The 19,607-nt window shown below is 47.8% G+C and overlaps 1 protein-coding gene and 1 long non-coding RNA gene across 3 annotated transcripts in view; one reads left to right on the top strand and one right to left on the bottom strand.

Annotated features, from left to right (window-relative positions):
- LOC105498157 (uncharacterized) overlaps positions 1 to 19,607 on the top strand; it is a 34,915-nt gene that overhangs the window by 2,128 nt on the left and 13,180 nt on the right. For both annotated transcript variants that reach the window (XR_011615660.1, XR_011615658.1), the window contains exon 3: positions 15,131 to 15,199. This is a non-coding gene — a long non-coding RNA (uncharacterized lncRNA). The remainder of the gene's footprint in view (positions 1 to 15,130; positions 15,200 to 19,607) is intronic.
- The window catches only part of LOC105498156 (SLAM family member 9), a 32,406-nt gene continuing 17,464 nt past the window's right edge, over positions 4,666 to 19,607 (bottom strand). Inside the window, 5 exon segments of the mRNA XM_071082764.1 lie at positions 4,666 to 5,040; positions 5,439 to 5,711; positions 6,481 to 6,790; positions 6,792 to 6,822; positions 15,013 to 15,065. Of these exon segments, the coding sequence (XP_070938865.1) occupies positions 4,835 to 5,040; positions 5,439 to 5,711; positions 6,481 to 6,790; positions 6,792 to 6,822; positions 15,013 to 15,065 (873 nt within the window). The 3' untranslated portion in view covers positions 4,666 to 4,834.

The raw sequence follows: 19,607 nt of genomic DNA, 5'->3' as shown, positions 1-19,607 counted from the left end.
ACTTGTTCCCTCACTGTGCCAGGAGTGAAACTGATTTAAAAAATAGTCCCTAAGGTTCAAAACAAAAGATTCTCCTCTAGGTTGTCCTTCATTCATAGTCATTACTCTGGGAAAGCATATTCAACCAACGAGGATTCCACCTAACCTAAGTATCAGGCAGCCCCCAAATTTTCTTTTTCTTTTTTTTCTTTTTTTTCTTTTTTTTTTTTTTTTTTTTTTTTTGAGACGGAGTCTGCTCTGTTGCCCAGGCTGGAGTGCAGTGGCACATCTCGGCTCACTGCAAGCTCCGCCTCCTGGGTTCATGCCATTCTCCTGCCTCAGCCTCCTGAGTAGCTGGGACTACAGGCACCCGCCACCTCGCCTGGCATTTTTTTGTGTTTTTAGTAGAGACGGGGTGTCACCCTGTTAGCCAGGATGGTCTCGATCTCCTGACCTCGTGATCCACCTGCCTCGGGCTCCCAAAGTGCTGGGATCACAGGCGTGAGCCACCGTGCCCGGCCAGCCCCCATGTTTTCAAATTGCTGACAAGGACATCAGAAAATATTATCTCTCTCCCTCTCCTCCTCCTCCTCCTCTTCCTCTTCCTCTTCCTCCTTCTTCTCCTTCTCCTTCTTTCTTCTTCTTTCCTTTTTCCCTCCTCCTCTGCTGCCGCGGACGCCACCGCGGCCGCCGCCGCCGCCGCTGCCGCCGCTTCTTCTTCTGCTTCTGCTGCTGCTGCTGCTGCTGCTGCTTCTTCTTCTTCTTCTTCTTCTTCTTCTTCTTCTTCTTCTTCTTCTTCTTCTTCTTCTTCTTCTTCTTCTTCTTCTTCTCCTCCTCCTCCTCCTCCTTCTTCCTCCTCCTCCTCTTCGTCTTCCTCCTCCTCCTCTTCCTCTTCTCCTTCTCCTTCTTTCTTCTTCTTCCTCCTCCTCCTTCTTCCTTCTTCTTCCTCCTCCTCCTGCTTCTTCTTCTTCTCTCCTCCTCCTCCTCCTCTTCCTTCTTCTTCTTCTTCTCCTCCTCCTCCTTCTTCTTCTTCTTTCTTCTTCCTCTCTCTCTCTCTCTCTCTCGCTCTCTCGCTCTCTCGCTCTCTCGCTCTCTCTCTCTCTCTCTCTCGCTCTCTCGCTCTCTCGCTCTCTCTCTCTCTCTCTCTCTCTCAGAGCTGGGGTATTCTCCTCCTCTTGCTTTTGAACATCAAAACTCCAGGCTCTCCAGACTTGGGACTGTGAGTTTATACCACCGGCCTCCCTGGCTGTGAGGCTTTTGGACTTGGACTGAGTCACACTTTTGCCATCCCAGGGCCTGCAGTGTGCATGTCCTAGGACTTGGCCTCCGCCATCATGTAAGCCAATTCCCCTAATAAATCCCATCTCATATTTCTATATCTGTATCTATCTCTCCTATTGCTTCTGTCTTCCTGGTGTATACCTGATATTTCAGCAGGCCTTGGGAAGAAAGGACCTGAGCTGCTCCACAGCCCTGCGCAAAGGGTATGGTGTGACCCCAGAGAGGTCTGCCTGGCACCGTTAAGCACAGGTGTTCCCAGTCAGCAAGTTTCTCATGGTCTTTAGATAAGCAGAGAATTACTTGATATCAAATGGACCCTGAAAGGTGGAACACGTGGACTTTTAGTAGTAACCACATTTGATGTGTTAACATTGCTTGTGCCAATTAAGCATCACATAACTATCCCATATTCTAGAATGGAAAGGGTATCTTGAGTAATCAATAATATGGATGTTGTTAATCAGGTATATATTAAATTATGTCTGAGTTAAAAAAGAAAGAAAACATTGTCAATTCCAGGGACTCTGTTGACTACATGCCTGTAAGCAGCAGTCTTATTACCAGATCAGTAAAGAAGTGTGGTTTCTCATGTATTGTCTTTTTTTTTTTTTTTTTTTTGAGACGGAGTCTCGCTCTGCCGCCCAGGCTGGAGTGCAGTGGCCAGATCTCGGCTCACTGCAAGCTCTGCCTCCCGGGTTCACGCCATTCTCCTGCCTCAGCCTCCTGAGTAGCTGGGACTACAGGCGCCCGCCACCTCGCCCGGCTAGTTTTTTGTATTTTTTAGTAGAGATGGGGTTTCACCGTGTCAGCCAGGATGGTCTCGATCTCCTGACCTCGTGATCCGCCCGTCTCGGCCTCCCAAAGTGCTGGGATTACAGGCTTGAGCCACCGCGCCCGGCCATGTATTGTCATTTAACTTTTTGTGTGCCTGTCTTCTGCCCCAGTGAAACACTAAGCCCCACAAGGGTGTGGATATTGTCCTGTTTGTCTTTGAATACCCCCTTCAGAAAGGCCCCGCTTACCTTTCCAGCCTGGTTTCTCACCTATCCCTTTATCGCAGTGTGCATGGCTTTGCAGGCCTTAGAACTACTGTGCTCTTTCACATATCAGTGTCTTAACACTTAGCTTCTGTCTGGCTAGAATGCCCTTTTCGCCTTTCCCCAGACTTACTGCTGATCACAGGTCAAATTTCTGTTGATCTGTTCCCTCCAGGACACCTTCCCTGACTCTTCCCACCATGCCCACACCTTCACCCCAGCCCTTTTCCCACCTTGTTATTAAACACACTCCACAAAACATTCCTTGAAGGCAGTGGTGTCTTTTCTGCCTCCCCAGTGCTTGCCAAGTTCCTGGCATATTGCAGAGGTAGAGGCCTGTGCCTCTCTGAGTTTATATTCAACTTTCTTTAAGATCACATCCTTCCTCTTCCAGAAGCTCGGCCTCTTTTGAGGCCTCAACCCTTCTCTGCTCAGAGATTGGCTGTGAGAAGAAGGAACTTTGCCAACTTCCAGGGAAATCCCTGGGCCTGTCATACATTCATTCCTTTATTTATTCATCCTTTTGTTTACTTCCTATTAATTCAACCCTGCAATAACATGAGAAATGAGCTGCCCCTTTGTGTGCAAGATGGACTCAAGGTAGCCTTTCCAGTCAGTCCCCGGCCCTGCAGCGGTGCCTCCTAGGGAAGATATAAAAGGAATCGAAGGGATTGGGGGCTGCCGGCCTTTTTTGGAAGCAAGGCTGCTCAGGGCCTAAGGGATGCCCAGAGAACCAGCCTCAAGCAGGGACTGCCTTCTAGAGGGACAAGGGCTCAGGCCCTCAGAAAGTAGAGGGGACCAGTTTACCAGCACTAAGAGCTCTTGGGGCTGGTTTCCCAACCTTACTACCTCCTTCCCAAGCCCCAAGGGGCTCCATCTCCTGCACAAATACCTAGGGAGACCCCTACTCTTGGCTTCCGGCCCTGCCCCATGCCGCTCTCAAGGCCCTCCTCCTGGGTGGTCTTGTGCCAGCCCATGTGTCCTACTTTCCTAAAAGGAAGGTATCCTTGGTCTCATTGGTTGCCCAGTTGAATGTATTCCACTGACCCCTGCACAGACTTCTTGTTCCTTTTTTTGGAAGACACTTTGGAGATCAGCATCCTCCCCCTCAAAAACAAAGAGGAAGAGACCCACAGCAATGTCAGGCATGCCTCCTGCCACGCAGTCCTCTCCCCACCCTTCAGATGCCTCTTCTGAAACTCCCCAGGGCCCCCAACCCGCCCTGTCTCTGTGGCACCAAGGCAGTTGCCTAACTCTGTTCTTGTGGGAGCTCCAAGCTGCCTCTCTGCCTGCTTCTCTCTTCCAGTGTGCACTTTTTGGAGAAAGGGGCTGTGGCTCAATGGAAGTTTGCTGAACACAGGGTCACAGGCCAGAGGCAAGTGGCAGATCAAAGCTCAGAGCTCCAAAATGTCACCTAGGCTCCCCGCCATACATCACAGCCTTCATCACTTCCTGCAATTCACCCACTGAGTACACCTCTCCTGTCAATTGGGTGTTTTCTAATTCTCTCCCCAGTCCCCGCTCCCCCCTAACCCCCTGCCCCATGGCAGCTGCATAAGTAATATCCACAAGATCTGATTTGGAGGGAATAATGGAGACTTGGGCAGGGACACATTAGGCCTGGGAGGCTGATCATTTGGTCTAGGGAAACAGCAAGAACATAAACTTAAGGGCCTTTGCCAGGGAGTGGGGGGTGGGCATTAACCCAGGACAAGACTCCAAAGAGAAGGCCTAAGACGTGGAGATTTATAGGCAGGGACACAGGCAGGACAGTAATACTAATCACAAGCAGAAGTCAAGGTTCCACGATCTCACTAATAATCCAGCATCCCTATGGGGTAGGCGCCAGAGGCCCAGAGCAACTGGCATCAGGGAAATGATGGAGAGGTTGCGGGCTCAACTCACACCCTAGGTAGGTCTGAACAAGGTCCTTCCTACCTCCCTGTTTAGGACAGCTTCTAGACCAATCTGGGATAGATGGAGTTGTTAAGCAAATGTGTCTGCCAGGATGAGAGTAGGGTAAGGGAGCAGAAGAATCTTAACAGGAATAAAGCCGCTTTTATGCAGGATTCAAAATGCCTGAAATTCTCAAGTCACAAGTTCAGTTAGGTTCAAAGAAATCTCTTACTTTTCTTATTTAATGCATAAATGGCAAGCATGTTGGTGGAAAATGGGATAGGTGGTGAGTGACAGCATACCAAAACTTCCCTGTGAGGGGCCTTTTAGACCCACTTCTCTCCCCAAAGGAGGGCCTGAAAAAGCACGTGGACTTGGGGGAAGGCACTGGGAGTTGGGGGAAAGACAGCAGAGTGGGTTTTGCCAGAGCCACCCAGTGAGGACAGAAGGACCCAACACAGCTCCTGCAGAGTTGTGGTCACTTAATTTGACTTTATTGCCAGCCAGTCTTCCCTCAGAAGTATGGCTCTCTGGATACCCACCCCTGAGCACCTCCTTCCCCTGGAAAGAAGAGAGCTGAGGAAGGATTCTCTGGGTGCTGGGAAGAAACCAAGCTCAGGACTGGGGTTCCCAAGGAGCAGTCAGGCAGGGCTGGAGGCAGGCTTTGCCTTCTTCCTCAGTTTCATTCTGTTTCTCATGAGTTTCTTCATCCTTGGCATTTCACGTCTTTTCTGGGCTCGGATGACCCAGAGCACCGTGGCCAGAATTACCAAGAGCAAGAGGACGAGCAATCCCTTGGCCAGGAGGCAGAAGGCTGTTGAAGGCTTCTCAGAAGCATAGTTAGGATCTGGGATAGAAGAAGGAAGGAAAGGGGCCCATCAGAGGTAGGGCTGGGGTTAACGTTAGGGGGCAGACTCCTACCCAAATTTCATGCAGGGGTCTCAAGTTCACAGTCAGTTGATGTCCCCTTGCAAGTGTCTCTGGAAATATATTCTATGCACAGAAGCTCAGGAACTGAGATCTAGGAATCATTCTGAAGCCAAGCAAGAGAAAAGAAAAGGCCTTTGGAAGTTGGGGGCACTAGAAAAAGGGAGGGTCTCCTCTCCAATCCAGCTGTCAAGCCTCCATGGGAGGGGGTTAGCCTCTGGGTTCGCTGGGCTCTCTTGGGAAGAGCTCGGGGAGGGAGATGGTGCCTCTAGGCACTGTCTTTCATGAGCTCAGTGGGTGTCTCAGGGGTTCCGGTACCTGCACAGAAGGACCCCGCAGGGATGGGGTGAGAACTGACATTGCTGACGGGGTTGCTGGCTCTGCAGGTGTAGGAGAGGGCATTGTCCTCTGGCCTCCAGGATGTGTTGAGGACAGGGCCTTCATGGGATGTATAAGTGCTATCCCCCGAGGAGAGCCAGCTGTAGGTCACGTCCATGCCTGCCTTCTCCACAGAGCACACCAGGGACATATTGCAGGCACCTTCCCCAGAGATCTCAAAGTTCACGGTGATTTGGGGCTCTGACAGCCGTCCTAGATGAAGGGGAAACACAAAGACCCTCTAAACAATCAGGGGTTGGGTGTGTTTTCCTAAGCTCCTCAAACCTGGGGTACTAATGCGACCCCTTGACAGCCCCTTCACCTAAACAACAAATAGGCAACAACAAACAAACCCAACCACTGTAAAAACCTGTGGTTCCAAAGTCCCCAAGGCAACTGTCAAGGTAGACAGAGCTGCCTTTGGCATCTTCCACCTCCCCTTTATGTCTTCTCTCTCTTACTTTTGTACTCTATCTTCCTCCAAACCCCATTCTGTCTCCTTGATCACATAAAATATTATCACCCCTCTCAGGGGCATTTACATTTTAATCAGTGTCTCTTCAAGCTTCAAGGTAGATGCAGTGTGACAGGCACTAAGAAGAAATTTGGGTTCAAGCAGAGAGAAGATACTCATTAGTAGCCCTCATCACACAGGGAAATAAAAGGCTCAAGAATGTAGGTGGTGTTCATCCCCAGGATACAATTTCATTGGAAGAGAAAAGCCCTCTACAGGGTCTGTACATGAAGCCCCTGATCCCTGCCACTGCATCGGACAGCCTCCTTGCTCCAGGTCACTCCACCTGTTGCTGCGGTTCAGATACAACAGGTGGATTGGGCACACTCAAACCCAGTATCTAGATAGAGGACAGTCTGCCTCTAGTTCTAGCCTCAAACTATAACCCCGAGTCCTGAGACTCCATGGTGTGAGAAGCTCAGAAGAGCCCCCCAAAAAGCAGCTTTATGGTTCCCAGCCTAAACTCACGGTAGACATGTAGATTGTACTGCTGCATGGTAGAGGTCTGGGATGTTCTTAGGTTGACTTGAGCTTGGTAAAGCCCTGAATCCTCCCAGCTCAGATTGCTGATATGCAGGGAATAGCTGGGGTCCAGGAAGCTCACTCGGCCCTGGTAGTGTGGATTGATCACCATGATGGTAGCTGGATGTCCCTCTTTCCCTGGCACCACAGTGGCAAGACTTTTGTGGGAGGACCAGATGATATTCTCAACCTCTTCCTTCGGCGGTACTTCCAGGGGGAGGCTGATGGACTCGTGAAGGACCGCAACCACTTCCTCGGGATCCACACCATCTCCAGAGTCTCCTTTGGCTGCATATACAGGAAGAAAAGAGAAGCAAACGGCCCAGCTGGTGTCTCTGGGCTGCTGAACCTGGCAGTGGAGCTGTAGCGTAATCTCAGCTGGGCAGCTTCTGACTCTCACACGAAATCCTGTTCTCCAGCTGCTGCTTCTGGCTCTAGATTCGCCTTGTCCCTGAGTTAAGCACCTAACAGGAGTTTGCTTCCATCTGTCCCTTCACCCTCCAAGTTTTACCTTCTCCTTTGCCGTCTTGAGATTGCTCTTTCTTTCATATCCCCAGGTGTCTCTCGGTCCTGCCCTGAAGCCACACACCCTGTTCCTTATAACTAAGGAAGAGCCGACACATTCAACCCCTAAGGAAGGGTCTTGCTGGCCCAGACCCAGAGGGGCAGGAGAACAGAGGTGGAAGGGGACATTCCTGGGCAGGAGCTGGCAGCCTCACTCACCCTCCTGGAGCAGCAAGAGAAGGAGCAGCCAAGTAAAGGCACACATGTCAGCAGCCCCCAGCCCCAGAGGTGTGACTCAGTCGGTCAGTCCCCAGGACTGTGCAGAAGACTCATTAGGAGGCTCCTAGAGACAGAGAGCCTGACTGATGGTCCTGAGAAAAGGGAAATGATTTTTCCCCTGACTACAGCCCTCTGACTTCCTCTGTCCTCACTAAGCCCCTCCCTACCTATCGTGGCTCTCTTAGTTCTCTCTCAGATCCTGATTGTCAAGACAGTTTACTCACTGACTCATGATGCCATCCACCAAACTCAGCCCAAATCCCACTTCCTAAATGAAGTCTTTCAAGACTTCCTACACGCCGCGGGTCCCCACACACACTGCATGCCCTGAACTCACTGCATAACCCGAACTCTTAGAACATTCCCTATCCTGTTATTTGGCTCCCAGAATACTCTGCCCTAGCTCTCTCTGGGTAGTTCCTATGTTGCTGTGATCATTTGGTCTTATAAACATCTATATCTCCCCAGACAGATTTCATCTTTCATTTCCTCTATTTCCACTATTGCTGGCCCCATATTAGATATTTCCATTATTTGTAGTGGAATATTTCCACTACAATATTTCCACACAATATTTCCACTATTGCTGGCCCCATATTAGATATGTGTCTACACTCAATTGATGGCTTTACAATGGATGACTGATAAAGCCTTTTTATTTAAAGCTAGTTATGTTCCCACCTGAGAGGCTATTAGCAGTGGAAAAACATTTGATTCGATCCTCTTTAAGAAAGCAGTTTGGCTGGGCACAGTGGCTCACATTTGTAATCCTAGCACTTTGGGAGGCTGAGGCAGTCAGATCGCCTGAGGTCAGGAGTTTGAGACCAGCTTGGCCAACATGATGAAACCCCGTCTCTACTAAAAATACAAAAATTAGCTGGGCATGGTGGTGTGCACCTGTATTCCAGCTACTCAGGAGGCTGAGGCAAAAGAATCATTTGAACCCAGGAGGCAGAGGTTGCAGTGAGCTGAGATTGTGCCACTGCACTCCAGCCTGGGCGACAGAGCAAGACTCTGTCTCAAAAACAAAAAAAAGGAAAAGAAAAAAACAAGTAGTTTGGACAGAGAGTTCATCTATGTTGTTTATATTATGAAAAGACTTTAAATTATTTTGTGAGAATACGATGTTGATCAAACCTACATGAAATCAGATTCAGGAAGAGACTGCAGAGGATCAGGTTACTAAACAGCTTCCTGACAGTCAAAGCTGTTCTGAATGCAATGGGTTGCCTTAGAAAGCAGCTTCTGTCCTAGTATTCAAGCTAAGAGGACAATCACTTGCTTGGATTATCTGCAACATCTCTGGCATCTCAGGCTGGATAATCTTTAAGTTTCTTCTAATAATCAATTTTATGAGTCCGTGCTGTGATGAGGAAGTAAGAGTGGTGTCTCAAGACCAAGGGATCAATAGAGGAAGATGTATTCAGTTTTGGTCTTGTGCCAACATTTCATAATTTTAGGTTAGCAAAGTCAGAAATCTGTTAAATGTCTATTGAGTAGCTTCTATGGTCCATACACTGTCTTAAGTGCTGGGAAATTAACAGTGACCAACAATTTTAGATTGTGACTTCGTGGAGCTCATATGCTAACAATTGACATTGGACAAGTAACTACAAGTTTGATGAGTCTTTTTTTTTTTTTTTTTGAGACGGAGTCTGGCTCTGTCACCCAGGCTGGAGTGCAGTGGCGCAATCTCGGCTCACTGCAAGCTCCGCCTCCCGGGTTTACGCCATTCTCCTGCCTCAGCCTCCCGAGTAGCTGGGACTACAGGCGCCCGCCACCTCGCCCGGCTAGTTTTTTGTATTTTTTAGTAGAGACGGGGTTTCACCGTGTTAGCCAGGATGGTCTCGATCTCCTGACCTCGTGATCCGCCCGTCTCGGCCTCCCAAAGTGCTGGGATTACAGGCTTGAGCCACCGCGCCCGGCCTGATGAGTCTTATCAAATGAATAATTGAAGGAGTCTATAACAAGGAGATTTGGCAAAGTTGGAGTCAGGAGGGCTGGGGAAAAGCTATCGAGGAGAGATATTTAAGATGAGGCCTCAGTTTTTCAAAGATTGGTAGAATCTGCTTAGTGAAGAAGATAATGAAGTGAGTAGTTCATAAAGTTCAATTTATGAGTATAAAACCTGAGGGATTATAATTTTTTCTTAAAGGTGAACCAGATTTCAGTCTGAGTATAAAACTTTTTATGTAATACATCTGTTTAACAAATAAAATTAGATCCAGCAATCCCACTATTGGGTTTATATCCAAAGTAAATGAAATCAGTATGTTAATGAGGTATCTGCACTCCACACTTATTGCAGCACTGTTCACTACAGCCAACATATGGAATCAACCTGTCTATCAATGGATGAATGTGTAAAGAAATTGTAGATATATACACAATGGAATACTATCCATCCTTAAACAAAGAAGAAGGCTGGGCAAGGGGGCTCAGGCCTATAATCCTAGTGCTTTGGGAGGCAAGGGCAGGAAGATCCCTTGAGGCCAGGAATTTTAGACCAGCCTAGGCAACACAGAAAGATCCCATGTCTACAAAATTTTTTTTAAACATTATCAGGGCATGGTGATGCATGCCTGTAGTCCTTGCTATTTTTGAGGCTGAGGTGGGAGGATTGTTGAGCCCGGGAGTTTGAGGGTGCAGTGAGTTATGATCATGCCACTGTACTCCAGCAGAGACCACCCAGAATAGAGATGCATCCATTCCCAGCCAGGGATAAGAGAGAGGGAACCAGCGAAACCTGACCAGCAAAACTGCCCTTAGTGCATCCTAGCCATCCTCCAGGCCCACAGAATGCAAAGCCACTCAGCTAGGTAAGAAGAGTTTTGACACCTCCCCATCCTCCTGGAGTGAGGAAACCTGAGTAGGGGGTGGTGAGTTGAGAGGGAGCAAAACAAAACCCAAACAAACCAAACAACAACAAAAAGAAGGAAATGCTACCATTTACAACAACATGGATGAAACTAGAGGACATTATGTTTAGTGAAATAAGCCAGACACAGAAAGACAAATACCACATACGTTCACTTACATGTGGAATCTATAAAAAAGTTGAACTACAAGTAGAAAGTAGAATAGTGGTTACCATTAGAAGCTGTGGCGGGGCGGGGATTGGAGAAATGTTGGTCGAAAGATTTCAAAAGTCAGTCAGATAAGAGGAATAAGTTCAAGAGGTCTATTATACCATATGGTGACTATAGTTAATAGCAATGTATCGTATTCTTAAAAACTGCTAAGACAGGCCAGGTGTGGTGGCTCACACCTGTAATCCCAGCACTTTGGGAGGCCAAGCAGGCAGATCACGAGGTCAAGAGATCGACACCATCCTGGCCAACATGGTGAAACCTTGCTCCTACTAAAAATACCAAAATTAGCTGGGTGTGGTGGCATGCACCTGTAGTCCCAGCTACTGGTGAGGCTGAGGCAGGATAATTACTTGAACCCGGGAGGCGGAGGGTGCAGTGAGCCGAGATCGCACCCCTGCACTCCAGCCTGGGGACAGAGAGAGACTCCGTCTAAAAAAAAATTGCTGCGGGGCGCGGTGGCTCAAGCCTGTAATCCCAGCACTTTGGGAGGCCGAGGCGGTCGGATCACAAGGTCAGGAGATCGAGACCATCCTGGCTAACACGGTGAAACCCCGTCTCTACCAAAAAATACAAAAAACTAGCCGGGCGAGGTGGCGGGCGCCTGTGGTCCCAGCTACTCCGGAGGCTGAGGCAGGAGAATGGCGTAAACCCGGGAGGTGGAGCTTGCAGTGAGCTGAGATCCGGCCACTGCACTCCAGCCTGGGCGACAGAGCCAGACTCAGTCTCAAAAAAAAAAAAAAAAAAAAAATTGCTAAGACAGTAGATTTTCAGTGTTCTCACCACAAAAAGAGATAGTGGTGTAAGACAACACTTAGTTAATTAGCTCGATTTAGCCATTTCACAATGTATTCATATTTTAAAACAACATGTTGTACACCATAAATAGGTATAAATTTTTGTGAATTAAAAAATAGAAATAAAAATAAAAGCAAGGAAAGAAAAGAAAACAGGGTCATGAGTATAATGCTCAAAGCTTAAAGGATGAGAATATCAGTTAGATTCTCTGCGAAGCAGAAGCTGGAGTTCGGAGCAAAAGAGGTTTTTGTTTGTTTGTTTGGTTTGTTTGTTTTTTGAGACGGAGTCTGGCTCTGTCGCCCAGGCTAGAGTGCAGTGGCACCATCTCAGCTCACTGCAAGCTCCGCCTCCCGGGTTCAGGCCATTCTCCTGCCTCAGCCTCCCAAGTAGCTGGGACTACAGGCGCCCAGCACCACGCCCGGCTAATTATTTGCATTTTTAGTAGAGACGGGGCTTCACCGTGTTAGCCAGGAGGGTCTCTATCTCCTGACCTCATGGTCCACCCGCCTCAGCCTCCCAAAGTGCTGGGGTTATAGGCGTGAGCCACCGCGCCCGATGGAGCAAAAGAGTTTTGATGTGGGGAAAGGCCTGGAAAAGATAAATGGAGAAGTAAGCAGAGTGGAGCCAGAAGGGCTTCAGACGTTGATGCATGTCTCACAGTCTCAGCTGACTTAGCAGGGAGCTCTGGCACCAACTGCCCGTTAGAGAAGGCTCGTGGTGGGCAGGCATGTCCAGGCACTGGGACTCTAGCTGTGCAAGAATGTCCTGGTGCCAGGACCCTTGCAGTACGCAGCCAAGGGCTGGGGCTGCCAGGAAGAGCGTAGATCCCAGAGGTGCTGCAGCTAGAGCCTGTCGGTTAACTGCACTTCTTGCAGCCAAAACTGTATTTACTCTTGAAGGGGGAGCCGAGGCTGCTACAGTGAGTATGCTGATAGCCAGAAGGTAACTGTTCAGATTTATTAAACCTGTCATCATAAGTAGGCGTAAACAGTCCATAATGCCTACTGAGGAGAGGAAAATAATTTCCACCCCACTGAGCTCTCCAAGTCCAGTGCAGAGAAAGTCACTTCTGAGAGCATGATTGTCAAGTCTAATTTTCATTTCTTTACCTTTTTTTTTTAAGTGACAGGGTCTTACTCTGTCACCCAGGCTGGAGTACAGTGGTGCAATCATGGCTCACTGCAGCCTCAACCTCCTGGGCCCAAGTGATCTTCCCATCTCAGCCTCCCAGCCAGCTGGGACTATAGGTAACCACCATACCCAGCTGAGTTTTTTGATTTTTTTTTTTTTTTTTTTTTGTAGAGATGGGATGTGGCTATGTTGCCCGGGCTGGTCTCCTGGCCTCAAGGGATGGATCCTCCCACCTCAGCTACCCAAAGTGCTGCGATTATAGGTGTGAGCCACAGTGCCTGGCCAAGTGTAATTTTCATTCTTGCTCATGGATTGTGATTCAAATAGAACTTCAATTTTTTTTCTCTCATTGCTCTTTTAATCTTATTTGGTGGGGTAGTCTTCTCTGCCTCAGATGAGAATGCTGGCTGAGGTCTCAGTCCAGAAATGAGTACTGGTCTCGGTTTAGAAATGAGTACTTCCTGTCCCATGTAATATGCAAAATTCCAAACTTACCTTATTATCAAATAATCTCCCTTATCCTGGCTTAGGTCTTCCAGGCTAGAGGCCGGCAGCTGGGGAGGGAGCAGTCTCTGCTCTCTACTGTGCTCAGCTTGCCTCTCCCAGTCTGTTCTCCTCACCAGTGCTCCCCCTCAACTATCCTCCCCCCACTCAAGTTTCCCCACTCCAAGAGGATGGAGAGGGTGGGGAGGTGTTAAAACTCTTCTTACCTCGCTGAGTGCCTTTGCACTCTGTGGGCCTCAAAGATGAACTATTTTCTGTTAAGGGCAGTTTTGCTGGTTAACTTTTGCTGGTTCCCTCTCTCTTACCCCTGACCAGGGTGAATGCCTCTCTATTCTGGGTAGTCCTTTGCAACTCCTTCCTCAGCCCCTGGATATCTGGCCACACATCTCATCTCCTCCTCCCCAGAGACCTGTCCAAATGCCCCTATCGTATAGCACCCAGGACAATCAAGCAGGCTGTGTCTCATGGGTGGCCCTTAGCTACCCATCACAAACATTCCTTGGCCCGACAGATCCTAGGATCTACAACATGGCACCATACTCCTGGCTCCCTCGTGGGAGCGCATTACCAGTTTTAACTCTCCCAGACCTGTCATAGGTGCCTGTGGCCTCTGACTCTCACCTGCAGGGCCGCATTCCAAAGCTCCCTAAGCCCTCCCCTTGAAGTCTCCTTTACTTGGCTTGTGGTCAGAGGTAACATCACAGTATACCTTGGGGAAGAGGTGTGGACTCACAGTAAAGTTCTTTCCAAGGCCGGGCGCGGTGGCTCACGCCTGTAATCCCAGCACTTTGGGAGGCCGAGGCGGGCGGATCACAAGGTCAGGAGATCGAGACCACGGTGAAACCCCGTCTCTACTAAAAATACAAAAAACTAGCCGGGCGTGGTGGCGGGCGCCTGTAGTCTCAGCTACTCGGGAGGCTGAGGCGGGAGAATGGCGTGAACCCGGGAGGCGGAGCTTGCAGTGAGCCGAGATCGCGCCACTGCACTCCAGCCTGGGCGACAGAGCGAGACTCCGTCTCAAAAAAAAAAAAAAAAAAAAAAAAAAAGTTCTTTCCAAAGAAGTCTCTTTCCCTATCCCTCCATCCATACACGAGGGGCTTCCAAAGGCAGTGACACCCATTCTCGACTCCCATTGTATATTCCTCAAGGGCAGATCTCCCTCACATTGCCTTTGATCTCCTGATACCCATCACACTGTCAGCATAACTAAGGCAGGAAGAGATCCATTCTAACATCTTGCTTGTAGCAGACACTTAGGGTTCCCTGTAGCGCAACCTGTTTACCCACCTGACTTCTACACTGCTGTGTGGACAGTTTCATGATGGAGTGCCCCATGAAGTTTGCATCTGGGCAGTCTGTTTTTCTGCTTCCAGGCTTTCTCTGATTATCTTTTTTTTTTTTTTTTTTTTTTTTGAGACAGAGTCTCGATCTGTTGCCAAGGCTTCAGTGCAGTGGCACCATCTCGGTTCACTGCAACCTCCACCTCCCGGGTTCAAGCGATTCTTCCACCTCAGCCTCCTGAGTAGCTGGGATTACAGGCGCGTGCCACTATGCCTGGCCAATTTTTATATTTTTGTAGAGATGGAGTTTCACCATGTTGGCCAGGCTGGTCTTGAACTCCTGACCTCATGATCCACTCGCCTCAGCCTCCCAAAGTGCTGGGATTACAGACATGAGTCACCGCCCCTGGCTGCTTCCAGGCTTTCCATATGACAGTAGAAGGCCACCCAACCCAGCAACTGGGAAGTATGCAGGTTTGGTGGGTCCAGCTAAGGGAGTGCCACGTTGGTGGGTAAATGTGGATAAATGTTCCAGCCTCCCTGCCCTATTCCACGAGCAATTCTGAGGCGTGTTCTCCCTGGTTCCTCAGAGGGATTGGGTCCCAGCTGTCCACAACAGTAATCAACTATTAACACACCTTTTTTTTTTTTTTTTTTTTTTTTTTTTTGTGGCTTTCCTCCCTTCCTTGTCGCATTTTCCTCATTCTTTCTTCTTGGATTATCTCCCAGAAAGACTTCCTCCACCCAAGTTTTTATCTAAGGGTGTGCTTTGGAGAGAGACCAAACTATGACATTATTACATATAATAAAGTAGTTGCACCAGCAATGTTTAGACTCTCTCTTCTTCCTGGATCTTTGGGAGCAATTAAGCCCATAAGAAATCAGACACTCACCCCAATTCTGATGTAACAGCCTTGGGAGAGGTTGCAGTGAAAAGCTGGTCCTGCTGTGGTGGAGAGAATGGAGAAAACATAATAAAAGGCTAAACCTTTGCTCAAACTTTCTCCTCAGCTTCTCTTTGGATCTGGAAAGCTGGGGACCCACAGGGCAGAGCCATGGTACTGGAGGAGCCATTAACAAGTAAGTTCCAAATAAATCACCTCCCGCCCGAGGCAACACGTGTTGAGATCTGCATGTGTCTTCTATCCTTCTATTCTGAGGCTGGCCTGTGCACTTGATATATGGTTTCTTTTTCCTTTCTTTTCTTTTTCTTTTTTAAGTGTCAGTGTTAAAAAGGTGATTATTCAATTGAACCATGAAGGTGGATGGAGAGAACTGTAAGAGTCTGCAAACTGTTGAAGTGCACCCAAAGGAGTCATTGTGAAGCAGAGGAGAAAAGAGTGTTCCTCACAGAGGGAGCAGCCTGTGCAGGATCCTTGGGGTGGGGGACACAGCTGGGCACACTGAAGCACAGAGAGAAGCCCACACAGGCGGGGTGGAGAAGAGAAGCAGAGAAGAGTGGAGATGAGGCTACAAAGATGGACTGCAGGCAGCTCACTGGGGGTGTATAGACCCGCTCAGTTTATAAGTTACGCACTCAAGAAGTTTACCTTTGGCTGGGCGCAGTGGCTCACGCCTATAATCCCAGTACTTTGGAAGGCCGAGGCAGGCGGTGGAGATTTGAACATATTTAAATGCTGACGAGCAGAACCAGTAGGGGGAGGGGTTGAAGATTTGGGGAAAAGGTGATGATAATGGAGCAAGGCCTCTCCCTGACCCCACACCACCCCACACACACCCAGAAGACAGGAGGGAGCTGAGATTCAGAGCCAAGGGAAAGGAACTGACCTTGGATTACAAGATGGGCCTCGGCTATAATGAGATGAAAATGGGCAGAGATGCAGATAGGTTCGTATGTGACAAGCCGTTAAGGGAAGGCCTGCACAGTGGTTTTGATTTTCTCTGAAATGGAGTCAAAGTTATCTGCTAAAACTGAAGGTTTACGTGAAAGGCAGGCATTTCAAGAGAATGGACACAGTTTGAAGCAGGTGACGTAACCGTGTGTTAAGGTTTCTTAAGAAGGTCCTCATGTAAGCCTGTTATCCTGCCCTAATTATTAATAGTGCCCCCTTTCACTCTCAGAAAGTGCTCTAGTTTGGAGGATAAGTTATGGTTACCCTAGAGCAGAAGCAAAATCTTCCTAAAGGAATCATACCGAAACAGCTAAACTTTAAGAGTTCAAGGTGGCCCTTACCTTTTTCAGTCAACAACTTGCCCTAAAGATTTAGAAGGAGACGGTGGGTGGGCAGTGTAGAAGAGCATGCCTCTGGAACCAAACTACTTGGGTTCCTTTGTCTGCAGGATGGGATACTCACAATACCCGCTTTATAGGGTGGTTGTGAAAATCAGATGAACTAATGGCAGAAACCATTCGGTGTGGAGTTGGCTCATGGTAAGGGCTCAATGAATGTGAGTCATGGTTATTACTGAAGGTTGGTTAAGCATAAAGACAGTGGGCTTTGGCATTAGGAAGACCTGGGGCCCCTTGGTAATTGGCCAGGGTCTGTGATTATTGAAGAGAATACACAGGAAGTCTCTAACATAAGACACGTGAATAGGTTTTATTCAAGAATGTTAGCTGGCGGCACCAATCAGCCCATAGTCTAAAGAGACTGCAAGCATTGCTGTTGGGAGGTACAACCCAGCTTGGTGTTTTCCATGCCAGCCGCCCTTTCCCCAGACCAGCCTGTTACATATGCAGAGATGGAACACGCCAGGCTGATCCCCTTAACCACACTGCAAGGGCAACCCATTCCTTGTCTCTCAGGCTTCACATATCTCAGATTGGTTCATGCACACACATACCCTTCCCTCAATTTACCTTGTAAGTACAATATGTCTGCCCTTCTTTCCTAAAATGGACTAGGCTCATGTTCTTCTCAATTGCATGTCCTGTGACTCCCTGATGCTTATTGCTCTCAAAATGTAGGTTTCATACAACCTGCATCACAATCAAGCTGAGAGCTAGTTAAAACGCTTACTCAGGCCAGGCGTGGTGGCTCACGCCTATAATCCCAGTACTTTGGGAGGCCAAGGAGGGCAGATCACAAGGTCAGGAGTTCAAGACCAACCTGGCCAACATAGTGAAACCCCGTCTCTACTAAATATACAAAAAATTAGCCGGGCATGGTGGCAAGTGCCCGTAATCCCAGCGACTCGCGAGGCTGAGGCAGGAGAATCACTCAAACCCAGGAGGCAGAGGTTGCAGTGAGCAGAGATCGCACCACTGCACTCCAGCCTGGGTGACGGTGCAAGATTCTGTCTCAAAAAACAAACAAAAACACTGATTCGGACTCACTGAGTCACGATGGGGGAAAGCAGGGTGTGGCCTGTGAATCCACCTGCTTATCAAGGTCCCCGGGTGATGCTACTCTAAGCTAAAGTTTGAGAATCCCTACACTTCACCTACTCTTCTGTTCTGTTGGAGCAGAGAGGAAGTTCCCCAGCCAGTGATATCTTGTTTCCAATCACAAAGGGTTTCTTTCCCCCTGAGTAGAGCCATGAAACAACACTCTGCTTCATTCTTGGTCTGGCCTTTGGAGAACATGAGAGGGGCTCCGGGAGCTTTTAATCTGTTTTCCTGGGCTTTCTGAGGAGCTGTCTCAAGGATTGCCGCAGGGAAGCAGGTGCAAGGCCAGGGAGCTTCAACCACAGACAGGGTGCTTTTATCTTTTCACGTAGGGAGTTCTGATGAAGAACTTGTTTGAAAATAGGGTGCTGTTGCTAAAAGAAAAAAGTTTAGAATCTATGGATCTTGTCCAACCCTTTATTTCACAAATTAAAAACGAAAAAGCAAACAAACAACAAACAAAAACCAGAGGTTCGGAGTGGTGGAGAGACTTCCTCAAGGTCACAGTTTAACGGCAAACCTGGGGCCAAAACTCCTGGTGTCTTGTTGGCAGGATTTTACTTGATTAAACTAATTCGAGAAGTAACAAAACTATGCCTGGCATATAGAAAGCCCTCAGTGTTATTATTATTGCTGATGTCATCAGTGATTTGTATTTGTATTCCTTTGCTGTTATTAATTTGTATTTGAGACTGGAGGCACACGAAGACGGCACAAAGGAAACAGAGGGGAGTGGCTTGAGGGAAGCCATGGGCCACCCAGACAAGTCTGCCCATGATGCCATTTTTCTTAGTCAGTTCAGCACTTTTCACAATACAGGCTCAAACTCTAACTCATCGATGTCCCAGAGTTGATCAGAATCTGGAATGCTGCCTCATTTTCTCAGAGATGTCATCCAACTGACATATAAAATTAGCCATTCATCCTACAATTATTTATCAAGCTTCAATTAAATGCCAGGCAGTGTTCTAGGTGTGGGACACAGCAGTGACCAGGAAAACCTGAAGCTTACATTATCGTCAGAGTCAAGGTTGGGGGAGGGTAAGCAACACACAACAAACAGATCTGTAACATCAGGCAATAAAGTACCGTGAGGAAAAACAAGGCAGGATAAAGGAACACCAAGGGATGGGGACAAGCAGCCTTCTTTGGTCAGAGTGTTCTGATCAAATAGGCCAGTTGTTGTTCCATCACCCTGACATTCCCTCCCTGTACACAGTCAGTATGGGGAGTTGTCAACAGAAGGCTGCCTAGGGAACATGGTGCTAGAGGAAAGGAGATGAGCTAAGATTCAACACTCTGATGACAATCTATGGTGTCCATCTCCAGTGAGGCTCCTTCTGTGAGGTTGCCTGGATACTGTGTCTGGCTGACAGGGTCCCTAGACAGAACTTGAATAGGCACTGTCAGGGTGTGTACTTCTATGACTCTCCTTTTGCAATGTGTCCACACCACCCATCTCATTTTTCTAATAAGGTACATACCTTCGTTTGATTATTTAGTTCGTTCGGGATAATTTGCATACCTCATCTTTGATCCACTAAGTATTGTCCTAATATTTTGGAACTCACAAGGCAATCTCATTTCCTCCTTTTCCAGAGCTATTCACTTTTCTTGCCCCCACATTACAGTGTTTCTTTTTAAAAAGATATAAATTATGCTTAATTAACAAATCATAATTATATTACATTTATGTAGTACAATGTGATGTTTTGATATATGTCTACAATTCAGTGATTAAATCAAGCTAATTAATATATCCATCACTTCACTTCCTTGATATTTTTGTGGTGATATATTTGAAATTACTCTCTTAGTTATTTTGAAATATACAACATATTATTATTGATTACAGTCATCCTGCTGTGCAGTAGATCTCAAAACTTATTCTTCTTATTTAGTTGAAACTTTGTACCCTCGGACCAGTAATTCCCCATTCCTTCACACCTCCTCTGCCCACTGCCTCTGGGAACCATTATTCTTCTAGGAATTCAACTTTTTTTATATTCCACATCTAAATGAGATCATGCAGTATTTATCTTTCTGTGCCTGGCTTATTTCACTTAGCATAGTATCCTCTAGAGTCATTTGTGTTGTCCAAAATGACAGAATTTCATTCTTTTTAAAGGCTGATTAGTA

The sequence above is a fragment of the Macaca nemestrina genome, chromosome 1 (assembly GCF_043159975.1).
Source record: "Macaca nemestrina isolate mMacNem1 chromosome 1, mMacNem.hap1, whole genome shotgun sequence".
NCBI lineage: Eukaryota > Metazoa > Chordata > Mammalia > Primates > Cercopithecidae > Macaca > Macaca nemestrina.
This window is presented reverse-complemented; position numbering and strand designations above follow the sequence as displayed.